The sequence below is a fragment of the Echeneis naucrates genome, chromosome 6, assembly GCF_900963305.1.
Source record: "Echeneis naucrates chromosome 6, fEcheNa1.1, whole genome shotgun sequence".
NCBI lineage: Eukaryota > Metazoa > Chordata > Actinopteri > Carangiformes > Echeneidae > Echeneis > Echeneis naucrates.
The window spans coordinates 7,670,659-7,696,568 of NC_042516.1; the positions used below are offsets into that span (position 1 = coordinate 7,670,659).

Genomic DNA, 25,910 nt, shown 5'->3' on the forward strand with positions numbered 1-25,910 from the left:
GCAACAGGAACAGGCAAATTTCATATCAACGTTCAGTCCTTTTCCTGCTATAAGCACAGAAATAAAACAGAAATGAAAATCTGTGAGTTTAACCAATTTTAAGCACCGCTTCCCCCGGTAATGTTGTGTATGTGATAGTTATGCTTGACTGTTACATCTGAACTGACAGCGATCTGACGAGTGATCTGTGTAAGTGTTAGAGCAGTGACAGGACATGTCCCTGTTGTGTTTAGGCGGGCCCACTCTTCTGTTATTTCTTAATAAACCACTTACTGCATTATGGAGAAGGATCACATTTTACCGATGCCATTTTTCCAACAGTGTTGAGACAATGGTTTGCTCCCCACTTATAGCCAATGCATCCTTCTCCTATATGTACTGCTCCAAACGCTTCCTGTATGTACTGTAATCAACCACTGCAACCGACGCTGGCCCCCCGCTCATACACTCAATTCCATAGTCTAAACACTTCGACTATGATTGAAGGGTAGAGATAGATCCAGAGATGGGGTGGGTGGAGGAGGGTTGCGGGCGGGTGTGAACAGAGGAGGGAAAAAGAGAAACAAAGAACGAGTGATGAATGCTGACTATAACACTCTGTAACTGACAGATTATTCATTGGGCTATTAGTTTTCAGCAAGAGCCTTCTCTTGCCAATCTACACAAAGATGCATACCAGCAATGGCAGTTGGGTCTAGAGTTTTGTAATAATGCACTACTGAGGATAATACACTTCAGAGTTGAGTTTTACATAGGTTGTCAACCTTTAACCACTGTACTATTAAAGGAGGAAACAAAATTTAAAGGTCAGTGTGTTCCTTGGAAGTAAGACTTTAAGTTGCACAATCATAGCTAATAAAATCTCTGAGACTTCAAGTGGGAGGAGCAGATTATAGTAAAAATTGCTACACCATGGCTGGTTGGATGGATGGGTGCATAGACCGATAAATAAATAGATGGATAGATTTTTTACTTTGTTCTGTCTCCCTATAGTTTTTTCTAATGGATCTTGCCTTCTTCTTTCCCCTGTCTCCCTTTGCTATCTTCTTTCATTTCTTTTTCTCTTTCTGAAGAAGACAGACTGTCAAAGGGAGTGAAAGTGAGTAAAATTGCAGCCCTCCTACTACAACCCCGAGCCTCTTCTTCACCAAAACACGCCACCCTATAAATCTGAATCCCAAGAGGGAAAATACCCGCTGGCCCTACAGCATCTCAGCTTGTAAAGGAAAAAAAGGGCTTCAGGCACGGCCGAATAAGCCCAATTCCCTGCTGCAGCCACGAGCCCAGCCTGAAGCTTTAGCTTCCAGAGCTGCGGCTGCCTGCCTCCCAGCCTGCTGTCCAGGGACAAACTCAGCACAGAGGGGGAAGCTGCGGGAAGAAAAGAAGATCCAGGGAGAAAAGCAAACTCTTACTTCACCACTCAAGCTTCTCAGCTTCTTGCTGTCAAGAAAGTGGGTGAAGAAAACATTGGTTTCTGCAAACCCAAATCCCAGTTGTAACTTTTGCTGGTATAACCTTCTCTTCTGGAAAGACAAAAGGCTGGCCAGTAGAGAAAAGCATGAAAATGGAGGAGACTGTCAGCACAACGGAGCCATGTCAAAACCTCAAAAGTTCTGAATTTGGCCATGTGTTTGAGGCAACAGAGCAAAAAATAATGGGAATAGTTTTTTCTCATGCATTCAGTATTTGACTGGACCGTTATTTATCCTGCCGGATGACAACATTCAATCGCTGTTTCTTTCCCATCTAAATTCAACATCCAGGTAAATGAGTATGTATGCAGTACCCACACAGTTTAGGTGGTGAGTTTAAGAGGGCTCCATCCTCTAAAGTCAAGAAACCCACAAAGAAAACTAGGGTGATCCAAGTTCTGTTTTAGGGTGTACTTCCGCTGAAGCACACCAGCGTGTAGCCAAAACAAACTCCTGCTGATGGTTTGTTTCTTGCCTCCGGTCTTTCTGGCCTGCTTCTAGACAGCAGCCGAGGGACCCTCTGCGCTCAGAGGAGGAGCAGAGGAGTCCACTGGCCCTCCCACCGGCTATAAGACCAGAGGCAGACGGAAACACTCAGACAGCAGGCACACGTGGAGCAAAGAGGCAGAGAGGGAGAGGGGTGAGAGAGAGGGACCAGCAGAGAGCAAGAGAGAGTCAAACTGCTGCCACAGACTGGGAATAGTTTCTGCAACTGGAATTGAAAGAGACAAATATAGAAATAGAGGGAGCAAGAAAAAGAGGACAAATCAACAACTGCTTGACTTCAACATGCCATTATAAATTTGCTTTCTGTCAAAGGATTAACTGAAAGAGGAACTGACTTTGGGGATGTGAAGTATTTTTCTGTAAACCAAGAGAGAAAAACACGAGGGGCTGGGAGCCTGCAGACGCCTGTGACACAACAGCTCCGGGGTCAAAACACTCTCGATTGCTGACTCAGGATCGACTTGCTGATCTTTCAAACCAAGACTGACTCAGCCTTCTCAGGGCTAGATCGAATTAAAGTGACTGAACAGTTTGCAAAGACAGGCCACTGGGGCAAAGAAACATTTTGAAGAGTGGAAACCTTTTAAGGCGCAGCATCAGCACGAACTCGGCTGTAACAGGCTTAACCTCAACAAGTGGACGCCTCATAAGGATTGACCAAGTACCTGTCAGGCTTGCGATTAAGATGACATTCGCCATGCTTCGCACAGCGCCCCCTGCAGGCCGCTTCTTATATGGCGACATCGCGCTCCTCTCTGAAGATGATGAAGAAAACGGGAGCGAGGGGTCTGGATCGGAGGAGCGCACCACCAACTCCTCCAACTCCTCTGCCTTCCGCCTGTCCTCCTCCTCCCCGTCTGCCTTTCACATCAAGGTGAACAGGAAGAGGAAGCTATGCGGGGGAGGAGGGGGCGTGGGGGTAGGTGTAGGGGGCATGGCAGCGAGGCTCGGCCCCCAGGGCTCGTCCCCCCCCGTGGAGATTCGCCAAAGGACTGCGGCCAACGCACGGGAGAGAGACCGCACCAATTCAGTCAACACTGCGTTCACAGCGCTGCGCACACTCATCCCCACCGAGCCCGCAGACAGGTACACAGCAGCATGACTCCAATAGGCTCCCAGAGGAAAGATGAAAAAAAAAAAACAGTCCCTGTAATCTTACTGGTAGTTTGTAGAATAGACTTGGGATCTTCTTTAGGGAGGAAATGTTCGACACCCATCATTACTGTCTTCATGTTGCACCTTGTTATTCTCCGAGACACCACATGGTCACTTTTGTGTAAAATCACTGTCAACTTTTAATACGTTTTTGCAATGTGCAATGATGTGAAAAAAAAAATCTTATTGTGACTTGATGATTAGGAAGCTGTCAAAGATTGAGACACTGCGCTTGGCCAGCAGCTACATCAGTCATCTGGGGAACGTCTTGCTCCTGGGCGAGGGGCTTCATGACGGACAGCCCTGCCACGCTCCCTCACCGCCGTTCTTCCATGTCAACTCCTCCCCCAATCGAGGATCTGACCAATCAACTCAGCCCAAGCACATCTGTACTTTTTGCCTCAGCAACCAGAGGAAAATGGTGAGCAGAAAAGCTACAAGTCTGTAGAAATATTAGGAGACAACAATGAAAGGCTGAAAAACAGTGTTGTAGCCCTTTAACAAAACAGTTCAACTGTCACATTCATAAAAAAAAAAATAAGATAAAGTACTAAGAAACATGCAAAAAAATAAGCTTTTGGCTATTTCTGTTGCATCTGAACGCATTAATTCATTTCTGTGGACACTTTTTTCTTAAACTATGGACAGTGGACTTAAAAACTTGAATTAAAAAACTAAGCAGTTTTAGCCAGAGGAAAATAAAGTGAAGCTCCTTGTGGGAAACTGTGTCATGCCTTAAGGTCAGCTTGGTGTTTAAAGCTGACCTCAGATCTGTGACTGCACCTATAAATGTGATTAGTCCTGAGGGATTTGTAAAAGCAGAACCTCTTTAAAGTCCTCTTCTGGGGTGAGTGACTGTGTGTTATGGTGCTGTTGGGGGTTTGTTTAACTTGAGCAGGTGGCTTGAAGGTTCGAGGTGGTTTCTGAAACTCGCTGGACTTTACAGTAAATAGACGTGGTTGTTTTTGTCTCAGAGGAGCTAAGAGAGAGCTGAGCCGAGGTGGCTCTAACAGCATGCAGCCTTTTTCACCGTAGTACAAACTAAATGTGCACAACCATTGTGTAAAAACCACCTAACCCCAAATGTGGTGGTGTTTTTTTTTTTTTTTTGTTTTTTTTTTCTTTCTTTTTTTGTAAAAATCTGAATTGAAAGTTTACAAGGGTATTTATGCAATGAGTAAGATTAATGGCCGGGAGCTCATGAACTCCATCCAAAACCATGTGCATAATTTCAAGAATGAACTGACGTCAGCCTGAATATGAGAAGTTTTTTAATCATGACTCCTCAACAACCGATCCGAGATACAAAGATTGGTAACTGGCAATGGGTTTGTTCCACAGAAAGGTGATGTCGCACACGAAATACAGGTACATGTTAAGAGTAGCACTGTATTGCCTCATACATCAACATAACAGTTCAGGGGAAGGACATTTTGAAAAAAACGTCCCACAAAGAAAAACAAAAGTTACAAAATTAAAACAGTCCAATTTCTCAATTCAATGACAAATTTTTCACAATTTTTATGCCCCTTTAGTCTGCAACCTAATAGAGGCACAGAAATGGAGGACTTGTTCTTTTGTTAGTTCCAAACTCACATTTGATTGATTCAACACAGGAAATAGACATAATCAGGAACACTCCCAGCACTGGAAAGCTGTCAGTCTGATGAGAAATAACAGGCGATGAACAATTGACATCAGCTGACTGAAATCAAATTTATAAGCATCCAGCTCCAACTAACACCACGGACGATGATAGAGAGGTGACGTCCACTCAACTTTCCCCCTCTAACCCATAGCCGCTGCCCATTTAGCAGGATTTATGGGTAAGGAGCTGACATCTGGCAGACTCCCCCGTTACCCCAGCAGTGTGTGAAAGCTAATACCCTCCTCAGTGTCTAAACCCAGAGACCCTTTAGCTCGGGGATAACCTGAGTCTCAGCAGTATGTCTCCCCCTCCCTCCTGCCTCCCCTCTGAACCCCTGTGAGTGAAAGCCTAGACGTCCTTGGTGTCAAACCCAGACACCCTCGGATTGGAGATAACTAGTCTTAAACCTGTCTCAGCCGCTCTCCTTTCTTTTTGCTGCCCCCTCTCTCTTCCCTGTGTCTTTCATTTATATTCTTCCTTTTTTTTTTTTATATATTTTTTTCCTACTCGACCCAATCCCCAGGCCTCTCCCTCTGCTGCCCCTCCCTCCGCTCTCTGCATATCGATCAGCCTGGTGGAGGTCAGAGCTGTCAGTAGGAGCTGTGTAATACTATCTGCTGCTGTCAGCTCACTGCTGCAGATGCATGACTGATCTGTAAATGCATGCTGGTTCGAGAACAATTTTGAAACGCTCTCATGTCAAAAATCTCCAACACAGACACTTTGACAAAAACTATGTTATCTCCTGTCAATCACAATATGTTGTTTTGTTAGCGCTATACGATTTCACACGTGTCTCATGATGCCAGAAACATTTTATGCATGATCATGCACGATGACAGTTGAGGGAAAGATTCAGAAGTTTCAACCTGCGCCCACCCTCATAACCTTTACATTTAATACATTTATACATCCCCTTTACTAGACCGGGAAACATAGGTGACTTAAAAATAACAGATAACAACCGGACTGTTATAACAGCTCATATCTCAGTGTGTACTAAATACACATTGGCGAAATGAAAGTTAATCAAGGCGGAAAATAAGGGCGTCTAGTTTTACCTGGTATTTAGATGGTTAAGTGTGATTGGCAGAAGCTGAGAACATTTCACTTTCCCTGGAAGAGTGGCTGTACAGGGCGTTTAAGTGGACTAAAGCAGAGTCAGTGCTGGTGATTACAGAGAGGAAGCGATTGTGAAGGCAAAATGAGACCTTGTGTCCTGAGCTCTCTCTTTGTATGTTTTTCTGGTCATTGAGGTTCATCACAGCTGTCAGGACTGCTTAGAACAGCTGCTGCAATTATATTCATTTCCAAGGTGGGTGAGAGTGAAAGTGAAAAAAGCATACGCTCATTTCCTCTTATTATGTGTGTATACACTATCGATATTTCAAAACAATCAGTCTTGTTAGTAATGATGACTACATAGAGAGCGGGTTAAACGAGTGCAGAATGCATATTCAGTGGAACACTAAGGTGCTTTGACTGAGCCAGTTGGAAGATACATTGAGTTTCTTTTCTTTTATGATAGAATGATTTTCTCAAATTTGTAAGCGATAGTTTAAAATGATAAAATGATCCACTGCTTCTTATCTTCAGATGGACAGTTTTTGAAGCTCTCAAAAACTTCTCGGCGTGAGCGATCAGGTTTTGTTCAGGTTCTATCAAAGGAAACTGGCTGCTATGCTGGATTCTGTCCTTTTTTTTTTTTTTTTCACGTATAGCATGATTTACTATAAGGCATGCCTTTTATTCACTATCTGTCGATCAGAAGCAGAGCTATTCATCAAGCATCCGCATGTATTATGATGAATTTTGCCCTTTCGTGAAACAAGCTCTGGGCAAAGCACCAGAAGTTTGGCGTGGACAAACTGAAGCGCGGCCCTACACACACTGCTGCCTTTGATACCCTGTGGAAAAAAAACAGGGGACACTCCTGATGGCTACATCTGTAAATGAAATGTACAGAGCTTTAGCATCGAGGGTGGAGGTGAGCTGAGGGCTGTTCAAATCCCCATGCTGTCTGGTTGATTGATGCAGATATCCTGTGTAAGGCCTCTCGGCCTCTGCCGCTCACTGCAACTGTCAGGTGCCTGCAGTCAAGCAACAGCAGGAACTTTCTGCAATTGGAGCTTTTTTAACTATCACAACTTTATTATCTGTCTGCCCCAAGCGAGAAGACACTCTTATTGATCTTGAAATGTGTTGTGCCAGTTGGGTACCTGCATTTATAGATGTTTATTTGGTCTAAGCGTGCAGTAGTTGAAGTCAGCACAAGACTGCCAATATACTACTGAATGACACTGAAACTGTGTTTATTCAGTATTTATGCGATACCATTCAAAAACTGAGAGCTTTTACAAATGTCCACATCTGTCCACTGTATCATCTGCAGGCATTGGAGCTTGAAGCATTTTAAGAACCTGCTTCACAACTGTGGCTTATTTCTCTTGGCCGGAGGCAGGGAGATGGTCAGTTTAATTCAATGGCAAACATAAAGAGAGACAGCCCCTCATCTGCCAATAACAGCAATAATGCTGCACTTTTTTTCCTTTTCCAAGCATTTTCTAATCTCAAAAATTCAAAGAAGCTACTCTGAGTTGATGAGATTGATTTGATTTATGGAGAGTTTATGTTTTAGGACAAAATAAAATATAACTGCTATGATACTTATAGTGTGGTGGCTGTAAATAGGCTATTGTCCCTTAGATGATTGAATTTAATTTAGTTTACAAGCTTTTTAAGGCACAAGTGTGATCGAATTCTGACTTCAATGAGTCTGATTTATGTGGAATTTTTCTACAAATGAAAAAGAAATGTTTAAATTAGCCAAACAGCAAATACAACAGATGATGTACTGCTCCTAATATTGCCAAGAGTTTTAATTTACTTCTGAACTGCTGTAAAACTTTTATACGTGATGCCTTTTGTGAGTGACTGGAAAGTGGAGTGGATGGAAAGACAGTGGCATTGAAAGCACACCGTGCAACTGGAAACTGAATCATCTCTACCCCTCCGTCTGTTAGCGTTTGACACCAAATGAATATTCTTGGTTGAGCCTAATATATATGTGCATATAGGAGAGAAAATTATAGAGAGAAGTTGTTGCTCGTATACAGCGTACACACACACACACACACACACACACACACACTGGCTAGCCCTCAGTGTCTGGAAGTCATTGGCAGCGCAGAGCAGAGCAACAAATGAGCTAATTGTTCTGTAAATGATTTATCCTGTGCTGAGGCCTGTAGCCAGTGTTTAATTCAGCTGCCACTATTAGAAACACATTGACGTTGGACTTTGATGGTGATGTTAAAGAAGGCTGGAAACTGCTCTCTGTGAAACGCCCTCCCTGCTTTCACACACGCTCATACCCACAAAAATGTCATATATTTATGAATCTTTGAAAAGCCATAGAAATACTGTCCACGGACACAGTGCATCAAACCTACAGACGTTTATCAAGAGTGTTTCACTCTGTTTCAGTTTTTGTTTTTTTTGTTTTTTTTTTCTGATCTTTACAGCCAGGAATCAGTTCCTTTCTTTCTGACTAGTCACCTAGAGAAACCTCATATATGATCACTCAGCTAAGGACTCCTGTATCATGACTGTGCTTTCAACACATCTAAACTAATGGTCTGCAGGAAGTTGTGGAAACAGAGACGGAGAAAGAGAGAAAGAGAAATAGTCAGCCTTATTTATCCTCGGGTTTGGACAGTTGGTTTTCGACCGTGCTGAAACCACACTTTGCTTCTTTATAGGGATCAAATGAACCGTGCATCTTAAGAGATCTTAAACACATGAGTAGGCCGTGCAGGAGCACACTAATGACTGCGGGCTTTTAAAGTCATTTGGATATTAGTCTGTTCTCACTGGAAAAAGCATTACGTCACACATGTGCAAAAAGCAGACGTTTCAAGGTCATGGACGAAAACAAAATTAAGCACATTTATCGATCACGCTGGTGCTGATTTGGAGTAAGTGCTTTCTTCCTCCTCACTGACAGTTTCGCCTGTTTGCTGTTCATTTTAAACTATGCTAGTGAGGGGAATCAAAGGTAGCTGAATGCACTGCAGGCACTTTTCTAATATATTCTGACCCACGATCAGTGTGTGTCAACGTATGTGTGCCTGGCTTTGTGTATGAGTGTGTGACTTCATGCATGGGCCTGTCTGTATTTTTTCAGTGCAGATGGAAGCAGTTAAAGCCTAATTTAACACCAACAGAAGAAGTCGGGTCAGATAACTAACAAAATCTATTAGTAAAACTATCATTCTGTTGTCATTTGGTCTTTAGGGAGGGGGTTGCTTGCAGAGCAAATTAAAGCAAAACTACAGAGAGCTGAACAAAGAGAAGAGCAAATCTTAAAGAGAGCTACAACACTGAGGAGAGCAGAGAGTGTTTAAACCGTGCAATTTCTAAAAACAATATCAATGAAGCTAATGACTTATTGGCTGTTTCAGGGTGCACATCTCAGCACTGGTGATGAAGTACATGATGTAGCAGAATTAAGTCATCTGAAACCAGTGAAAACGAAGTTGAGCTTTTACTGGATTCATTTTAGCAGATTATTAAAATGCTGCAGTAATTAAATTCATGTGCAGCTGTCTGGCGCAAACTACATCTGATTAGGCAATCTTAGAGCGATCAAGTGTTTTCACTTCAGGATGCCTATTAGCAAACCACAGTGAACATGGAGCACGAGTCTGATGAATCCAAGCCACATAATGGCTGAATGTGGCAAATGAAGTGTGTTAGTTATTTAAATGCCTGATGTTTTCTTTATTGATTTATTGATGATCATTCATGAAGAGAATCCCAACTTCTACTAGCCACTTGAGGCATTGACGCATTTTCACATATTTTCACTCGATAAATTAAAGGGATATTACCAGTTTTCATTTCATGGTTGAATACCAATCGCCTTATATGATTGTCGGCCAGTGCCCAAGTGGAATTACTTTTTTTCCAACCAGTCATTCCTTTCCCCGTGCAGCCAGAAACTAAATTAGATGTTTGTATTTGACAGAACAGCTTCACACAGGAAAAGAAAGAGAGAGAGAAAGATTGCATGGAAAATCCACAGTTATAGGTGAAAGAACAGCTAAGAATGAGTTTCCGAAAAACAATATTAAAATTTTAACTTGTCAAGTTGACAAGATGCCACAAAGAGAATGTTTTCATATCATCATATTAAAGTTAAGACGGGCTGTTCTCACCTTGATAATACAATAATATTGTGCCAGTGTGGTAATATCATTACATTGTATCTAAAGTAAACATCGTCAGGTAATCATATTAGTGTTGGACAAATCACCCCTCTGGGAGGTCAGTGGTATGTCTGTGTGTGTGTGTGGGTGTTTGGAGAAAGAGAGAGCAGAGATGTCATCCGACCATGCCTTATTAGTCTTCAGGAGAATGTTTTGACTACCAGGCCAGCCTTAAATCCCCCGTCCTCCTGTTTTGACTGAGCCAGTTACACTCCTTCTGAACCGCCCTCACCAGCTACAGCTGTGCTTCCTAGACAACTGCTGAGCACCCACGGTCAGACGTGGGCTGATTTCATGGTCATTTAATGTAATTTGGTAAATTATCCAATTGTCAAGCAGAGTTTTTAGGTGAGATTTTTCATGTACCCACATTCTAACTTTCTAACCTTCATCAAGTACTTTTGTTTCCACTGAAGACCTACAGTTTTCCACAGTCTTTTCCAACAAACGCCAGAGAGCACTTGTGCTGTCCAGCTGTTGTTTTTATAGATATTGTTAGTGCAGATTACAATATCAGCAACACCATAGTTTCTGTTTGCAATTATTTACTCACTACTATTTATGTGATTACAGACAATTCTTTGCACACGATAAAGCACAGCTTAGATCAGACATTGCTCTGGCAGCAAAGCTGTACCTTTGTTGGTCTGTCTGTGAATGATGGTTGAATCGCACATATTTTTAATATATGCTGCCTTGACTATTTTTACTGTCAGTGTTCTTTCCAGTGCAACATTTTCCCACATTTTACACTTTAGTGGGGATGATCGTGTGGATGGGTGCTGATCAGGCAATATATATTCTTATCCTGGGTTCCAGATGTGGTGAAGTCCAGCCAACAAAGAAATTGAATCAAGTAAAAGAGTATGTAATTTATTAAATGTTGATAAGTAAACATGTCTGCTTGTGTCTTATGTCACTTGGCATTCACAGTATTCAACCAAGACCATAATCTTTATATTTAATCTTGTCATTGTGTCATTTGAAATAAATAGAAACAGGCTTTAGTTGTTACATAAATTCTTGGGTTATGCTCAGTAACATAACTCACTTGAACAACACTTGGCAAACAATAAACAGAGCATCAAACAGACTTTATTCTGTAATTAGTCAATTTACTACCCTGGTACATTAATTTTCCTTTCTTTTCATTGATTTCTTGTGTAAATATTCACAGCTGGTGTATTGTGGTCTAAAAACGGTGATGCACCACACCAGTGATTCAACATGTCAAACTCTTGACATTAAACTTTTATTGTTTGCTACTGCCAATGTGCCAGACAGACATACTGTGCAACTCAGCAAAGATCGCATTATCATTTTTGGGCTCCCAGGAAAACTCCACACTTCTTGAAAAAAACAAAAAACAAAAACGAAACAAAACACAGTGCTAAAGAACAAAATATATAGCAAACTGCATTATGGTAATGGCGCATGTGTATATAACAGCAACCTTATTATGATCCTCTGCTCTCAGTCCAGCTGGATGACGGATCGACAATAGCAGTTCCCGCGTCTCATCTCACTCGCCGCTTTCAGTGGGTGGACCGATTCCTGTCCAAATCCTATGATCTCACACTGTCATTACGGCCTGATACCCTTCCAAACACCTACCCACCTTTGTTGATGTCAGTCAAACTGTTTTTTCCACCTACACCTACAGCTTGTGCACGGTCTGAGAGGAAATGTGTAACAGGTGTTCGGCTGATGAGAGGAGGTGGGGGGGGTGGCAGAGGGGGTTAGCTGAGACGATGTGAGAGGAGTATAGAGGAGTTGAGCCACAAAATTTTCACCCAGCAGCTTTGAAATGCTTGCTAATCAGTGGTGTGTTCAAAAAAAAAAAAAAAATCCAGAGACTGTTGCTTGAAAAGCCAGTGGTGGATGGCCTGAGACGTGAGCAGAGCAGAGGTTAGGTGTGGAGGGAAAATGTGATCTTATTTTCCTGGCCAGATAGAGAGGGTCTCCTTACCAGCCAGGAAATCAAGGCCTCTCTGTTCTGATACCACAGATAAATGAAAAGCATTTCATCGTACTGAAGCACATGATGTCAGTGTCAGTGGGCTGTCATATAATGCAAAAAAAAAAAAAAAAAAACTACCACTACACGACAACGAACAAATATTTGCTACTGTGCCTAAGTGTAGCTGTGGAAGCTTGTAGCACGCAGTCACATTTAATACACCAAAAAATGCAAAAAAAGACCTACTGCGGCTATCACTTCTGTATCACGTCTGTTTCCACTGTATATGAATTCTACATTTTGCTCAACTGCAGTATGAAGACATCAAATGTTCATCACTCACAGCATATTTAAAGAGAGTAAGTGGAAAATATGTGGTCTAGTTTGAATGAAGCACATACAGCGCGTTTAATTTTCTGACAAATGGTCCTGTCAAATCTGACTGAGTATGAAAAAATGGGATAACGACTCAATATGGAAAAAGACCTACATCTTTACAGGATTAGTTCAATATGTTGGGGAATGTACATCTCAGCTTTCCTTTGACTGATATCCCTTTAACACCACTGAAGCTTACTAATTTGCACATTAAATCCTGTGTGCTTATTCCTCATAAATACCAGAGAGCGGCAAAAACCCATTTTGGAAATCTTACTCTATAAAAGCGAAAACAACAAGAAGTCTCTGTTCAGACATGACAACATGACAGTGGTATCAGTTGTCTCAGCTCACTCTCGTCAGGACAGCAAATACACAAAACATCACAGTGAAAGATTGAACTGCTCCTGCAAATAGTTGACTGCTCAGTGACGTGAGATGTTATTTGTCTCTCTTGCAGAACAAAGACAGAGACAGGAAGACGGCCATCAGAAGCTAACAGTGAGGACAAGCGCCGCACAAATGAAACGCTGGTCACTTCGACAGCACCTTCAGTGATTTTACAGTTAATGCAACTTGAAGATTTATAGACTTGTGATCCATTTTCAAGGACCATTGAAGGACATCTATAGCACTTCCAGGATGTTTTAAGGAAGCATTTCTCTTTGTTGACTTTTTATATTGCATTACAGAAACTTTAATTTTGGTGTTTTCAAACATGACTGAGACACTTCTGAAAAGTTAAACCAGTTAAACTTTTAAAGGGCTTCTGAAGTCCTACCAACACCATGAAGAACCTTACCAGAGACCGTTTACTGTACTGACTCAGTGACTCTGTTCAGAGTCTAAGGCACATGTTTGAAAGAACACACAAAACCTATGGAAGACAAATTTGTATTCATCAAAAGCTGTGTGTTATTAATGTGTAAACTGAAATATAAATGTATATTTATGTGACATAACATTATATTATGAAACTATGTTATTTAACGGGCATATGACGTTTTTTGACAAATAATGAGGATTGGTTTAAGGTACATTGCCTATTGACAATTTATGGCATGGCAGAAAAAATAAGAAAAAAAAAAGAAGCCTTTGCGGTATTTGGTAATTTCTAATAATCGTTTTTGAAATTTAATGCTGGAAAATAACTCAAGATGACCAATAAATTTTCTTTATATCTGGAAGTAGATTTCATTCATATGTTGGTGGTATTTTAAGGAGAGTGTCCTCTGTAATCCAACAGGTTTCAACCAGCGTTATACAAAGTTTCCACTGTGAAGATCCTGTGCCCTACTGATGGTCTAAAACCCGACCGTGGTTTTATACATACTTTTAGTCTGCAGGCAGGAAAAGGAGAAATAATCCTGAAGGTTTCAAAAAGATTCCCCTATCAAAGATGCAGCAGAGTGAACAGAGGTGGATGATCCCCAGTGACTACACCTGTAGCTCCCATCATCTCTTTCAGACCCCCCCCCCCACCCCCATACACACACACACACACACACACACACACACACACACATTGCTTCTCTCTTGCTGTCTTTCTTCTCTTCTGGGGCACCCAGATCAGAGCAGACAGAAACAGAGAGGGGTAGAGGATGAAACGGACCAGAGGGGTTTGAGGAGCAGAGGAAAGGGGAGCAGAAGAGAGAGAGAGAAAAAAAAAAAAAGGAGCAGAATTGAATCTGCAGGTATGGCTGCTTGGACATCTGCCTGTGTCCCCTCACTGTCCTCTTTTTTACCTTTCCACATGCTCTTTCTCTCTCCTCCTCCTCTGCTCTTCCTCTCTTTTCCCTGGAGTGCCACTGAATAGAGTCTGGTTTGTGATGGCTTTCCAGCGTGTTTAGCCACGCACCACATACCCTCTTTCCATCCCACCACCATCTTTCTATCTATCTGTCTGTCTGTCTGTCTGTCTGTCTGCCTGTCTGTCTATCTATCTATCTATCTATCTATCTATCTATCTATCTATCTATCTATCTGTCTGTCTGTCTGTCTGTCTGTCTGTCTGTCTGTCTGTCTGTCTGCCTGTCTGTCTATCTATCTATCTAGCCACATCATTTGTTGAGTTTTTCTTTAAAGAGAACATTTTTTTTTCTCTTTTTTTGTCCACTGTCTTCATGGAAAATAATCAGCACATTAGCAATGTGGAATGCTTTTTTGACATACATATTCTCACTTTTTCTTTATAACAGAAGACTTATTCCTGCCTATCACAGACATAATCACTGGGTAAAATAGTTAAACCAGCTCAACCATCATGTATGGAGCAAATGTTAGGGCTGGCTTCCCAAGGAAAACTAAAGTTTCAGTTACCTGGATATGGTGCATTTCATGGCTGAGTTCTCCCCAAAGTTATGATAGGTATTATTTCTGAAAGTCCTTTGGAAAGCTAGGCTCTATTACAGTAATGAAGTTTATACCCAGTCTATGGTGCTTAGTCCAGAATTATAAAACCACATAACAGCTCATTTCTCAGGATATTTTCCACCATTAAGAGAGATGTAAATGAGCCGCTCTTTTAATGGGGACTAACCCTGGTGCTGCATCGGTTTGGTGTTTCCAAATTACTTTTTAACAATGCTAACAAGCAGTTTCTGCAACCAGAGAGCCAATTATGGAGCTTTTTCTGACAATGTGACAAGTGTCTGGTGAGGAAAAACAACCAACAAAAATTAAAACGTCACTTCGTCAGCCAAGGGGCACTGAAAAACAGAACAGATCATTTGTGTGTGTTATCTCACAAATGCCCCAAAACTATTCACAGCAGTGAATGCTTACTGTCATTTTACAGTTAATGTCTCCTAAGGCGATGTCATCTAGAGGACACTTACTTTAGTGATATAACGCTCAAAGGTGATGAAAGGGGAAAAGGTGTGAGATTTACATTTTTGGTCTAAAGGTAGACTGAAAAATGGACATTCATAGTCTGATTAAGGAATTATTTCAAAAAGAGAAATTACTGCCAGATAATGAACTAAAGATAGCTACAATAACCATTCTGGAGAATCGCTTATAACAAAGACAGAGTACAGGCATATTATTCTTAAAATGCCCTTCAAACTCAAATGCCAGAGCTGGTTTTTCCTCCCAAATTGTAACACGGGGAAACAAAAGACTAAATCTCATGGTACAGTTTTAGTCTAAGTGGTCCCTGCTGCCCACTAGTTCCTGAGACAAAGATTTTAAAAGCACTGTGTGTCTTGTTTAAAAGATCTTAGTTCTGTTATGAGCCGATGAGACATAGATAATCTTACTGCTGAGGCTTTTTTTAAAGGAAGCAATAGCTTTGAAAAAAGCATGTGTCTAGTGTGTCCTAATGACTTCTGGTCCAGTTAGTCTGAGAGTCTGATCTCTCTAGCAGGCCGTCTGTCTGAGCAGCAGAGGGAAGAGGGGGTGGTGGTGGTGGTGGTGGTGGGGGGTGGGGGGGGGGGGCCGGTTCCTTGGTTCCTCCCACACAGACCAGATCAGGTTCCCCCTACGCCTACGCACTCACAATTTAGCGCACACACAGATGACCATTTACACACTTGTGTGCCGATGAACTTATGTATGCATGTGCAGTCACATTCTCATGCGCACATGGACACACTCAGCAGAAGGATCTGTGATATAGCTTAGCTGTCTAATGATCTCTGTATTTTAGATTGATGAAAACAGATCAGCTGAGAGGGCAGACTGCTGTGGCGTATTTAAGTGGGCGGTTTTGGACGAAGGTGAACCGGAGGTTGGACGGTCGACTGGCTCAGATTATCAGTATAATGGTCTCTGATGAAGATGCCCCCATGGAAATCTGGCATGTGAATACTGATAGCCGGAGTAACAGAAAGCAGCTTGATCCTGGCATTCAAACTGTTGTAAGTTGTGCCAGCGCCAGAATGGAGGGAAGATGTAACCTTAAGATGATTTAGATAAATGAAGCATATTACGAATATAACTGAAAACTGATATTCAGCTTTATTTGAGCAGTCCAAATCATGGTCCAACTGCACTTTTCACGTGTCCATATTGCTTTTTTTTTTTTATTCTAGCAGTGGAAAAAACAGTCACTGGCTTAAAGGGTAGCATTTGACCTCTCTAGGACTCATGGAAGCATTTTAGGGCATAGCATACAATAAACCAGCGTTATCTCGCGTTCCCTTTGTCGCTGTATGTTGACTAAAGTAAAGACTAAAGTAAAGACTTCTTCAGTCCGGGTTTCAAATGTCTTCTGCTCCTTTTGAAGCTAAAATTTTTGATTATGGAAAGAAACAAAGCGCTACGTAAAATTGGCCGAGGAATCTGCCAGTTTCTTTGCTTCCATTGCAGGTAAAAACAAAATTGAACGAAATTCTGCAGCAGGTACTTAAATATGATTTCCTTTTCCTTGTAAAATGACGACTTGGTTCTCATAATCTTGCAGCTTTTTGCTTTTTTTTTTGTGAAGTTCAGACTTTATTCTCATTTCAATTTTCTTTTCCTAACATTTTGACTTTTTTTGTTTTTTTGTTTTTTTTGTTTTTTTCACAAAGTGGTCCTAAAAATCCGAGTGACATGTCACGCTGTGGTCACTCAACCAGTCAGAATATTCAGCACTGCAGGCTGAACCCACAAAGTTCCTGGGCCATTGAAAAATACTACCCCAACGAAGGGGTAGGTCAACTGCCAAGGAACTATTTTCCAATGTTCCTCTGATGGAACACAATGGTTCGTAGAAAGATAACTGGTTCGTGGAGAAATTGGGAAAGAGGCCTCTGAAAGCCATTCCTTCAGGCACTCAGAAAATTGTTCTTTTAATGGCACAGTGTTTCACACACTGCCGCTATGTGCAAGCTAATGGACAAGGAAGGGTTGAGTTTATTAATGCTGTGCAGCTTTACAGTGAAGTAATGGCACAAATCTTTTTGATGAGAATCTTCAGTTCATTATAAAACTGGTGGGACAAATTTAGGCCATGAAGGTGGAGGATTTACCCGGTAGTGAGGAAGAACGCATCCTTGTGTTGTCCCGACATTACTTCCTTCAGCCGCTCAGTTTATTGGCTGCAGGTTGATGTAGTGGTGCAGAATAAAGTTGTGTTTTCATTTATTTTTTCTGGCTGTTGTTAAAACAACTCATGTTCACTTTTTCCAGGGTAACATTGGCAGCTAGCTGCACACATACCACTATGACAATGGAGTTTCCAATTAAAAACAAAAGGTCTATGAAATTTGGTTGTACAGCATAACACAGTTTGCTTAGCAAAATACATTAATGCCATGTGTGTTTATGTTTGACCTTTATTTATATTAAACATATACGTTGAACTAATGGCAACTTTAGGTTCATGCATGCTCAGAAACTGTTCAATATGAAAACCGAATGGATGTTGTGGAAATCTGGACCAACCGCCATTAGTTTTTACAAATAACTGGATGTTTTTAAAATAAGTGCATAAACATGCTATACCTGCATTTTTCAACTGTCATAACACGAGAATCAGCCAAGGAGAAAGGAGGACTTCCTGTTTTTTTTCTAAATCATCCATGTTTTCTGTGCTCAAATGGTACCCAGGTGAATAGGGTCTATTAATTAAGGATGGATAGGTAGCAGTGCTTTTCCTGAAGCATGACCTCCTGTTGACATTGGAGCTGAAGTTTCCTCTGGTGTCCTCTCCTGCTCCGTAGGCTTGTTGGCCAACTTCCTGCCTACACTCGAACTGTCTCAATAAAACATGAAGAACAAAGTTATAAAAATGTGGAGGAAAGAGCGAAATGCACCTTTAGGAACATTATAGTCTTTCTAATCCAACTGGGACCCGAGCTATGCAAACACACACACCAACACACACGTACACATGCACGCACACACAAACGCACACATCCACGGCAGGAGGCTAACTGCTCCAAGTGGGAGCTGTGCTGCTGAGGGCCGGATGAAAGGAAACACTAAAACTACAACGAGGGAAAGACAGGTGGCCAGTTTGGCAGCTCCACACACTCATGCACACACACATACACACCAACACACATATATATGCATACAAGCTCCTTCCTCCTCAAACCCCCTGTTGTGCACACCTGTGAAAGTGCCAAATCCTGGACTCTACCTCGTTCAGCTCCCTTGCTTTCTTCCGACCTCCCTTCATTCTTTCTGCCTCTCCCTCCTCTCCCCCGCGATGAATCTTTCTCCCTCTTTCTGTCTCTCCAACAGCTCCACTGTGTAAACATTCCTCTTATGAGCTAGCAGCCTGGCTTTCCTTTAATTGCTTGTTAAAAAGACATTTCCTGCTGAGGAAGATCCCACCATGGACGTGATTGATCATTTGAATATGTGTGCACAAGTGAGTATTTGCCCCTCACAAGTACATACGACAGAGGACCTGGAGAGCCAGATGTCTACCCGTGCATGTGCTTATTCATCTTCAAGTAGTGTCCACCACTTGTGAATTCAGAATTCAGAAGTGTATTCAGACACCTGATTGAGCGAAAAACCTGATGTAAATGTTGCATAATGTTCCAGTCTGAACACATCCTGAATTTTAAACGCCAGTTGTTTCTCTTTAGCTCCTCCTGACAGGCGTCCATTCATTCAGTGAAGCTTGTGGTTGAGGGTGATCAGGCCAGGTAATGATTCGGTCCTCTCATGAGCTGACAATTGTTTCCCCATGATGCTTCTTCATTGTTATTCATCTGTTTTTCTCCTTTTTAAGTTGAATCCTCACTGGTAGCTTGTGCTGACTGTCTAGACTCAATATTTATATCTGTCTGGAAAATATACCCTTATGAGCAAAGATGAGACCAAAACTACAAAGGTTCAGAGGACACCTGGTGTCCAATCCCTGCGATCTTTATGCCTTCTTGTGAATTACCTGATTACCAAGGCCAGACACTGACTGTCGATCCATTCACCCTGTTCTCATGAATTTCATTTATGCCTTGAAGGAATTTTAATTTGGACAGGACAGTTGAGACAAACATCTACTTGCTTTCAAGGATGAACTTTAGATTTTGGGGGTTAAAGGTCAAATGTCAACACAATTTATCCATATCTCGAAATTTCACGCAAATGATATTGTATATTAATCTGTTTAAACAGGGGTGTAATGTGAACCTAGTCTGAGTGTTGGAGGCATACAACTGCAAAGGTTAGTCATAATTTGACAAATCAGTTTTTGACAAACCTATTCTTGGATAAGCTGCTGGTTGTGTTCTTAATCGTTTATATAAAATGATAGAAGAGAACAAAGTGAGCAGTGCTGTTCACAGTTTCTCATACAACAAAAATAACCTCCAAAACTCCAAAAGTTACTGTTCCAGAAAAAATCATATAGTAGAAAAGAATAGGAGTGACCCCAGTCTTACTTCAGCCAATTCACTTGGAATCGATTAGTAAAAAAAATTATGCAACTATAAGTTATGAAGAAGTGTCAAAAGCTGCATTTCTTTGAAAGACATGAGGCAGGATCCAATTTCTATATTCTTGTTGAACTTTATTCAGGCTCAAAATTATGCATCACATATTTAGGCTGTGTCACTGGGAGCGACAGGCAGGTGAGTGCAAACCTGCAACGTTCGAAACCTTTCAAATGCGCTAACTTTATTTATAGACTACGCTAAAATTATATTTGCAATGGCCACCCCCTGTTCCTCTGTGAACTCCATATCCATCCTACAGATCTTTGCCTTTCCACTCTGTGGGCTGTAGTTGTGGGCATATCATACACAACGGTTGCCTGTATTATAGGACAGAATGATATACATCCATTCCTACAATTCAGCCCAGTAAATAGTGAGACTTGGGCATTTTTAGAAACACAGTGCAGTATTATGTATTTTAGACTAATGGTGCAGTAGGCATTAGACTGTTGAAGACTTTATTTCTGAATGTTCAGATGATGGATGTCATTGTAAACTGACTCATGTTGGACTGGATTCTCTCATAGCAATAAATTATTCACATTACATGACTGTGTTGGAACATTTGTTTAATTTACATTTTTGTGGTTTTCTTTTTCTGAAATTGGTGAGGGTTTTATTACAATATCCAAACATTTAGTCTGAAGGCACCGGTGTGTGTGTGTGTGTGTGTGGGGGGGGGGGATTTTTCATGTTTTGAGAAGTCAACAAGATTTTGATCGTTTTGCACAGGTGAGTTAGTGCTATGAGAACTGCACGTAGAGATGTGAGCATGATGTTGCTGATGTACAGTGTGGCATGTAGTATTTACAGTATATCAAGGCGATTGAGACAAGCTGAGAGGTCAATGTCATAATTAAAAGAGGTGTTAATACATGCGATTTTAGCTTTTTGCTGTAATAATTCAAATGCCCTTTCAGGCTGTCTAGAAGTCATAAAGCAAAAACCCAGACTAAAGTGAGTGGTAGTCAACAGGAAGCCCCTAGAAAAACTGAAAATGGAAGACAAATAAACACGAATCAAAAAATTACCAAATGATTTAAATCCACAACTGTTCATTAGTGCTGATGTTGACGCTGGCTGGTATCCTGTTGCCGTAGTTACATATGTTTCGTAAGTTTGAAATTGAATGGGACAAATAATCAGAATAATCAGAATAATCAGAATTAGAAAAACTTATCAACAATCAGAACTTGTGCAACATTGTTTTCTGAAGACCAGCAGTAATCGAAACCAGCAAAGACATGAATGTTGAAATTCATTTACATACTGAATTTTAAAATGTTAGAAAGCACTGAGGAGATTTAGATTTGACATAACCGCTCTGTGCTACGAAAAGATGGAAAACAGAGCCAGACCCTAACCAAGTACAGGCTCACTGACCGCCAGCTGACAATTGGTGGAGATGTATGAAATCTTAGCAACCAAAGGAAAACAGAATATCTGGTAACTGTTCAGCAGGCGCTCTTGAGCTCTTCCTCCATTCCTTCATTTAGCTGTCAACCATAAGAAACACTTGATGGCCAGAACAGGGTTTTCAGCTTGACCTGAGCTGGTGATTAATGCAGATTGCGATAGATGGTGATTGAGAAACAATCACAGGTGCCTAAAGTGCACACATGCACACACACGCACACACACAAACACACCGGGCTGAAAGTGTTTCATCCTTTTACAGGCTGCATGAATCAGGAGCCACTTTCGATTTTATTAGCCTCAGAGCAGGTGGGTACTGACCCAACTGTGAACATGTGCTGCCCTCCCCAGAGAGAAAGCACTAAGCACACTGGACACAGATATCAGGCAAGAACTTGAAAGAGAAATTTTTAAATATTTGCTTTCAAGCAAACCTAACAGATAATGATTTGGTGGGTTTACATTCAGGATTAATAAAAAAGAGGCATTTGTGAGGAGAGGAGGGGAGGGGAGGTTTGGTGGGGTGAGGAGGGGGAGCAGGTACATACTGAAGCAATCCTCTCTTCAGTTATTGAAATAGTGAAGAGAAGGAAGGCAAGGGTAAGAAACAGAGAATAAGAGGAGAAGCCAAGCCTTCAGTCAGTAGCAGCTTGCCAGAGTGTTGCTTTGCTTCGCCAGGTCCCTGTGCTCTCTGCTCTGTCCTCTCCAATAAGACCCCTGGTTTAATGCTGGAAAATTCCCTCCAAGCTGTCAATCACCTCCTTTAATAAAAACAAAGTATAACGTTGCGGTCTCACTCGCTCTCCGTTCCCCCTCGAGAATTAGAATGCGAGGTTTTGTCTGCGGAACTGTGAAAATCTCTTCTGCTTTTATTAGCAAAGCCCTGGTTCGACCGAAACTCTGGAAAAATCTGGCCACTCTCGCTTTGCGTCTCCCATCTGGACTACATTAAAGCCAACCACCTGGACCCCAACCAAACCTGAAATGAAACTAGGGGTATTACAGAAAATAACTTTAGGATCTGCCTGGACACACACACACACACACACACACACACACACACACACACACACTTACACGGACCCACACCCACCCACACACACACACATAGATAAATATCTTCCTTTACTCACTCGTGCACACTTTTGCATGTGTGCATCACGCATTATAATGACAAGGTTCAACCAGCCTCCTGTTTCTCTTGCTTTCTACTCCATGTTTAATCAGATTTCCTTCAGGAAAGCTAGTCTTAACCTGCATGATGAGATCTGATGTGACTGACTGGCTGGTTGGGTGTGTGTTCCTTTCCTTAACTGACTAGCTGGTGGGCTAGTTGGGCGCTGACAAGCTGGCCAGCATGGCTGACAGAGTGAGGGAGTAACTGGCTGACTTATAAGCAACACTTTTTGTATGACTGAGTAGCAGCTGGCAACGTACATTACGTGTGAAATTATTGAACTCTTTCTTTTACCAATGATCCAAGCAAAACTCGGTATTTCATCCCTGCACAAAGCCGCAGCCATGTTGTGTTTAACTTGAAGAAACTGCTCATCAAAGGATTTGAACATCACTTTTTCAGCCATTAATCTGGAAGGAACTGAGTGCCCCTTTGCTATGATGTCCATGGTCACTGTAGTTTATTTTACCTCCACATGGACTGTCGTACGTATTCAACACACCACTGAATAATGTCCCAATCAAAAAAATATTATTTGCTTTGGTTTGAGATATTTGCAAAACAATTTATGTGTCCAGCTGTTTCAATTCAACTATGATGAAACTACATTTTTGTGACCGGTTGATACGGAAGTATATTTTATTATACTCTGTCCTGTTCCCAGCTAATTCAAAAATGGGCAGGGGGAATTATAAAAAAAAACCCAAACAAACAAACAAAAAAAAAAAAAACCAGCAGATTGGAGCTGTGTGCCACAACTGGGTGCCTGGGCATCTTGCTTGACAGTTAAGCTAACCTATTACATTCACTGGCTAGTTAAGATACCAAGCTGAGTGTGGTGAGCTAACATGGAAATGATAATACAATAACACTGCAATTTCCATCCATCCAGCTTCAACCGTTTATCCGTTTCTGGGCCACAGGGCTGGAACCAATCCCAACTCACTCTGAGCAAGGACGGGGTCACCCTGGACAGGAAGCCCAGGCACAGAGCAAACATGCAACAGGCACAGAAAGACCGAACCTGTGACCTTCTTATTGTGGGGCGACAGCGCTAACCACAATGCTGGCATGCTGCCCTACTGCAACTTCCCTCACCTCAAAATACAGAGCACAGACCTCTTGATGTTGTGGTGATCAGTTAAGACACAAACATTCTGGGACAGCCAAGGTGATGCTTAGCAGACAGTGGCAGCTGAGACATGTCACTTAAAGCAGTCATGAGTAACAAAAGACAGGAGAATAACATGGAAACTCAAGCCCAATACAGTTGTCATGAAGTGGGAAATGGGCAAAAGAAATTCCTTCTACACATCCACTGATTTGGCAAATAGTGTTTTTAAATTTTCACTTTCTGATTTGGTTGCTACCATCTTGATATTTGTTTTTAACCTGCTCTATCCTGTGTCCAAACAGATTTTTCCATTGACTTCAATGTATTCATACTCCAGCCACTGCAGTTCCTCCAACGACTTTCCAACCCTGGATTCACTCTTCAGACCAGGAGTCTACGACAATTTTCATATTGTGTTTCTCGGTTTTACTTGCATTTGAAGCAAGCCTCAAGAGGCCATCTGAGAAACTGCAGTTTCTGGAACATCCATGTTGGCTTCATTTTACAGCACCTGTGGTTGGTATTTGGAAAACGAAATCTTGCCATTGCAATAATTAATGCAAACAGTGCGATATTTGCTGCAGTTTGCAATTTTTCCCACAAAAAGTTAAAATGCATCATCGGAACAGAAAAACAGAAACCAGAAGAAGTTGCCAAAGGCTATGCTCTTTGACATTAATACGAGAATCAAGGAGCAACTTCTCCTTTGTTTTATTTTAAATGATGAATTGGTTCATTGCCAACACCAACTGGTCTGGAGTCTGGATTAGAACCTTTATTACTCAGACTATAATAGGATTGGGGGTAAAACATCTAGCAGTCAAATTTTATCCTTTATCATATTTTCATTTCTTTGTATTTCTCGCAGTGTTAGAAAAGCAGACGGTCCTGTTTCATCTTGCACAACATGTTCACATTTATGATATTCTGTTAATTTATTGTCTATTTATTCTGAAAAGTGTGCTATTAACGCCAGTCTGCCCAATCTGAGCCATGACATCTGACTCTCATCTCTCATCCCTGCTCCTTCTTGCACATCTTATTTCGCCCACTTTCCCAGATGCAATTTCAAAGCATGGAGTTTTGGAGAAAACCACCCACACAAAATCAAGTATATTGTGGCTTAACCTGCTGTCGCTGTTCTTTGTGTCTCGACAACCAGAAAAAAATGCGGCGGGATCCTGGAGGGACTATGAAGTGGTAAATTAGTATTAGCAAATGTCTGTACACATCACGACTTCATCAAAGTGGATTTAACCTGATTTTGGAGTTTTCAGTGTTTCCAAGCTCATCTAACAGGGGAAATGACAGGTGCAGAGATCATCAGGTGAAGCTGGCCCAGCTCACCTTCTTACAACCACACTGTAGGAAGAAGTAAAGAAGGACGGAGAAGGATTTCTAAAGACTTTAAAGGAAAAAGATATAAAGACAAACACACACACACACACACACACACAGATACACATACACATATACACACACGCCTATACACACACGCTGCCAGCTGGTTGTATTCCAAAACCATTCTCAGCCTCCTTAAATCACCAAGGTAAAGTGTTAGTAGAGGCTGAACAAATGAAATGAAAATAAACATGGCAGAGCAACGTTTACAGCCCAGAACCCAGTATCACTCCCCTCGGTGGAAAACACACCATAAATTACTGCAGATCATTTTGTGGAATTTTGGAAAAAATTGTTCTGCACTCCAACAAAAAATTGGGCAGTTGATTTATATCAGCATTAAATGTACGTGCATGTGACCGTCTGTGCTGCATGTGTGTTGGGGTGATTTGTGTGTGCGCCTGCTGGGTGTCCTTGTGCGCATCCATTTGTTTATGTAGAAGATTTGTCCTGGGGTGTGTTACAGCATAAGATAGGGTTTAAACTGTGGAGAGCAACAACACTGTGGTTTTTGACCATATGAGTCTGTGCATTTTCTTGCTCTGTAGGCAGCTGGACAGCTTCCACTGCTCATAACAACAATATGTTCCATATGAATCCCACTCCTCACTACTGTCAACGTTTGGCTACGAACACTGAACCGGCTGCACACATTTGTAATGTCTCTCGACTGGTACTAGTCTGGAACCAATACAAAAGGGACGCGACAGAATCATCAGTGTCAAGTGTCATTTTGGCTTCACCGAGGAAAGCACTCCTCTGGGAGAAAACAAATGTAAAACACAGTTTACAGCAACAGAACTCTCTGCTTAGATGTAAGCTACTGTTTGGTTTAGTCAAAAATTGCCAGTGATATAAATCGAATCCAAACAGTCCTCATTTCTTTTAGCCTGTCGTAGTTTATTTGAACATCTGAAGGAGGTAAATAATGTTCACCGCATGGCACTTTAATTCTATTTTCATCACAGATAGTGTTTCTTCCGTGTTCACCAGCTAAAGTTTGTGTGGCTCTGGAGTTGAGTGGGCATTTTTG

At 41.6% G+C, this 25,910-nt stretch overlaps 1 protein-coding gene across 2 annotated transcripts; it reads left to right on the forward strand.

The window, feature by feature from the left end:
* Positions 1–2,122: 2,122 nt before the first annotated feature.
* LOC115045388 (basic helix-loop-helix transcription factor scleraxis-like) lies at positions 2,123–13,485 on the forward strand. 2 transcript variants are annotated; one of them, XM_029505042.1, is made up of 4 exons: positions 2,123–2,780; positions 2,868–3,065; positions 3,339–3,555; positions 12,851–13,485. In XM_029505042.1, the coding sequence occupies exons 1-4, from the start codon at positions 2,665–2,667 to the stop codon at positions 12,887–12,889; spliced, it is 570 nt and encodes a 189-aa protein (XP_029360902.1). In that variant the 5' UTR covers positions 2,123–2,664; the 3' UTR covers positions 12,890–13,485. The 2 variants fall into 2 exon arrangements, with proteins under 2 accessions (XP_029360902.1, XP_029360901.1); XM_029505041.1 differs by having other exon boundaries at positions 2,123–3,065.
* The last annotated feature ends 12,425 nt before the right edge of the window (positions 13,486–25,910 follow it).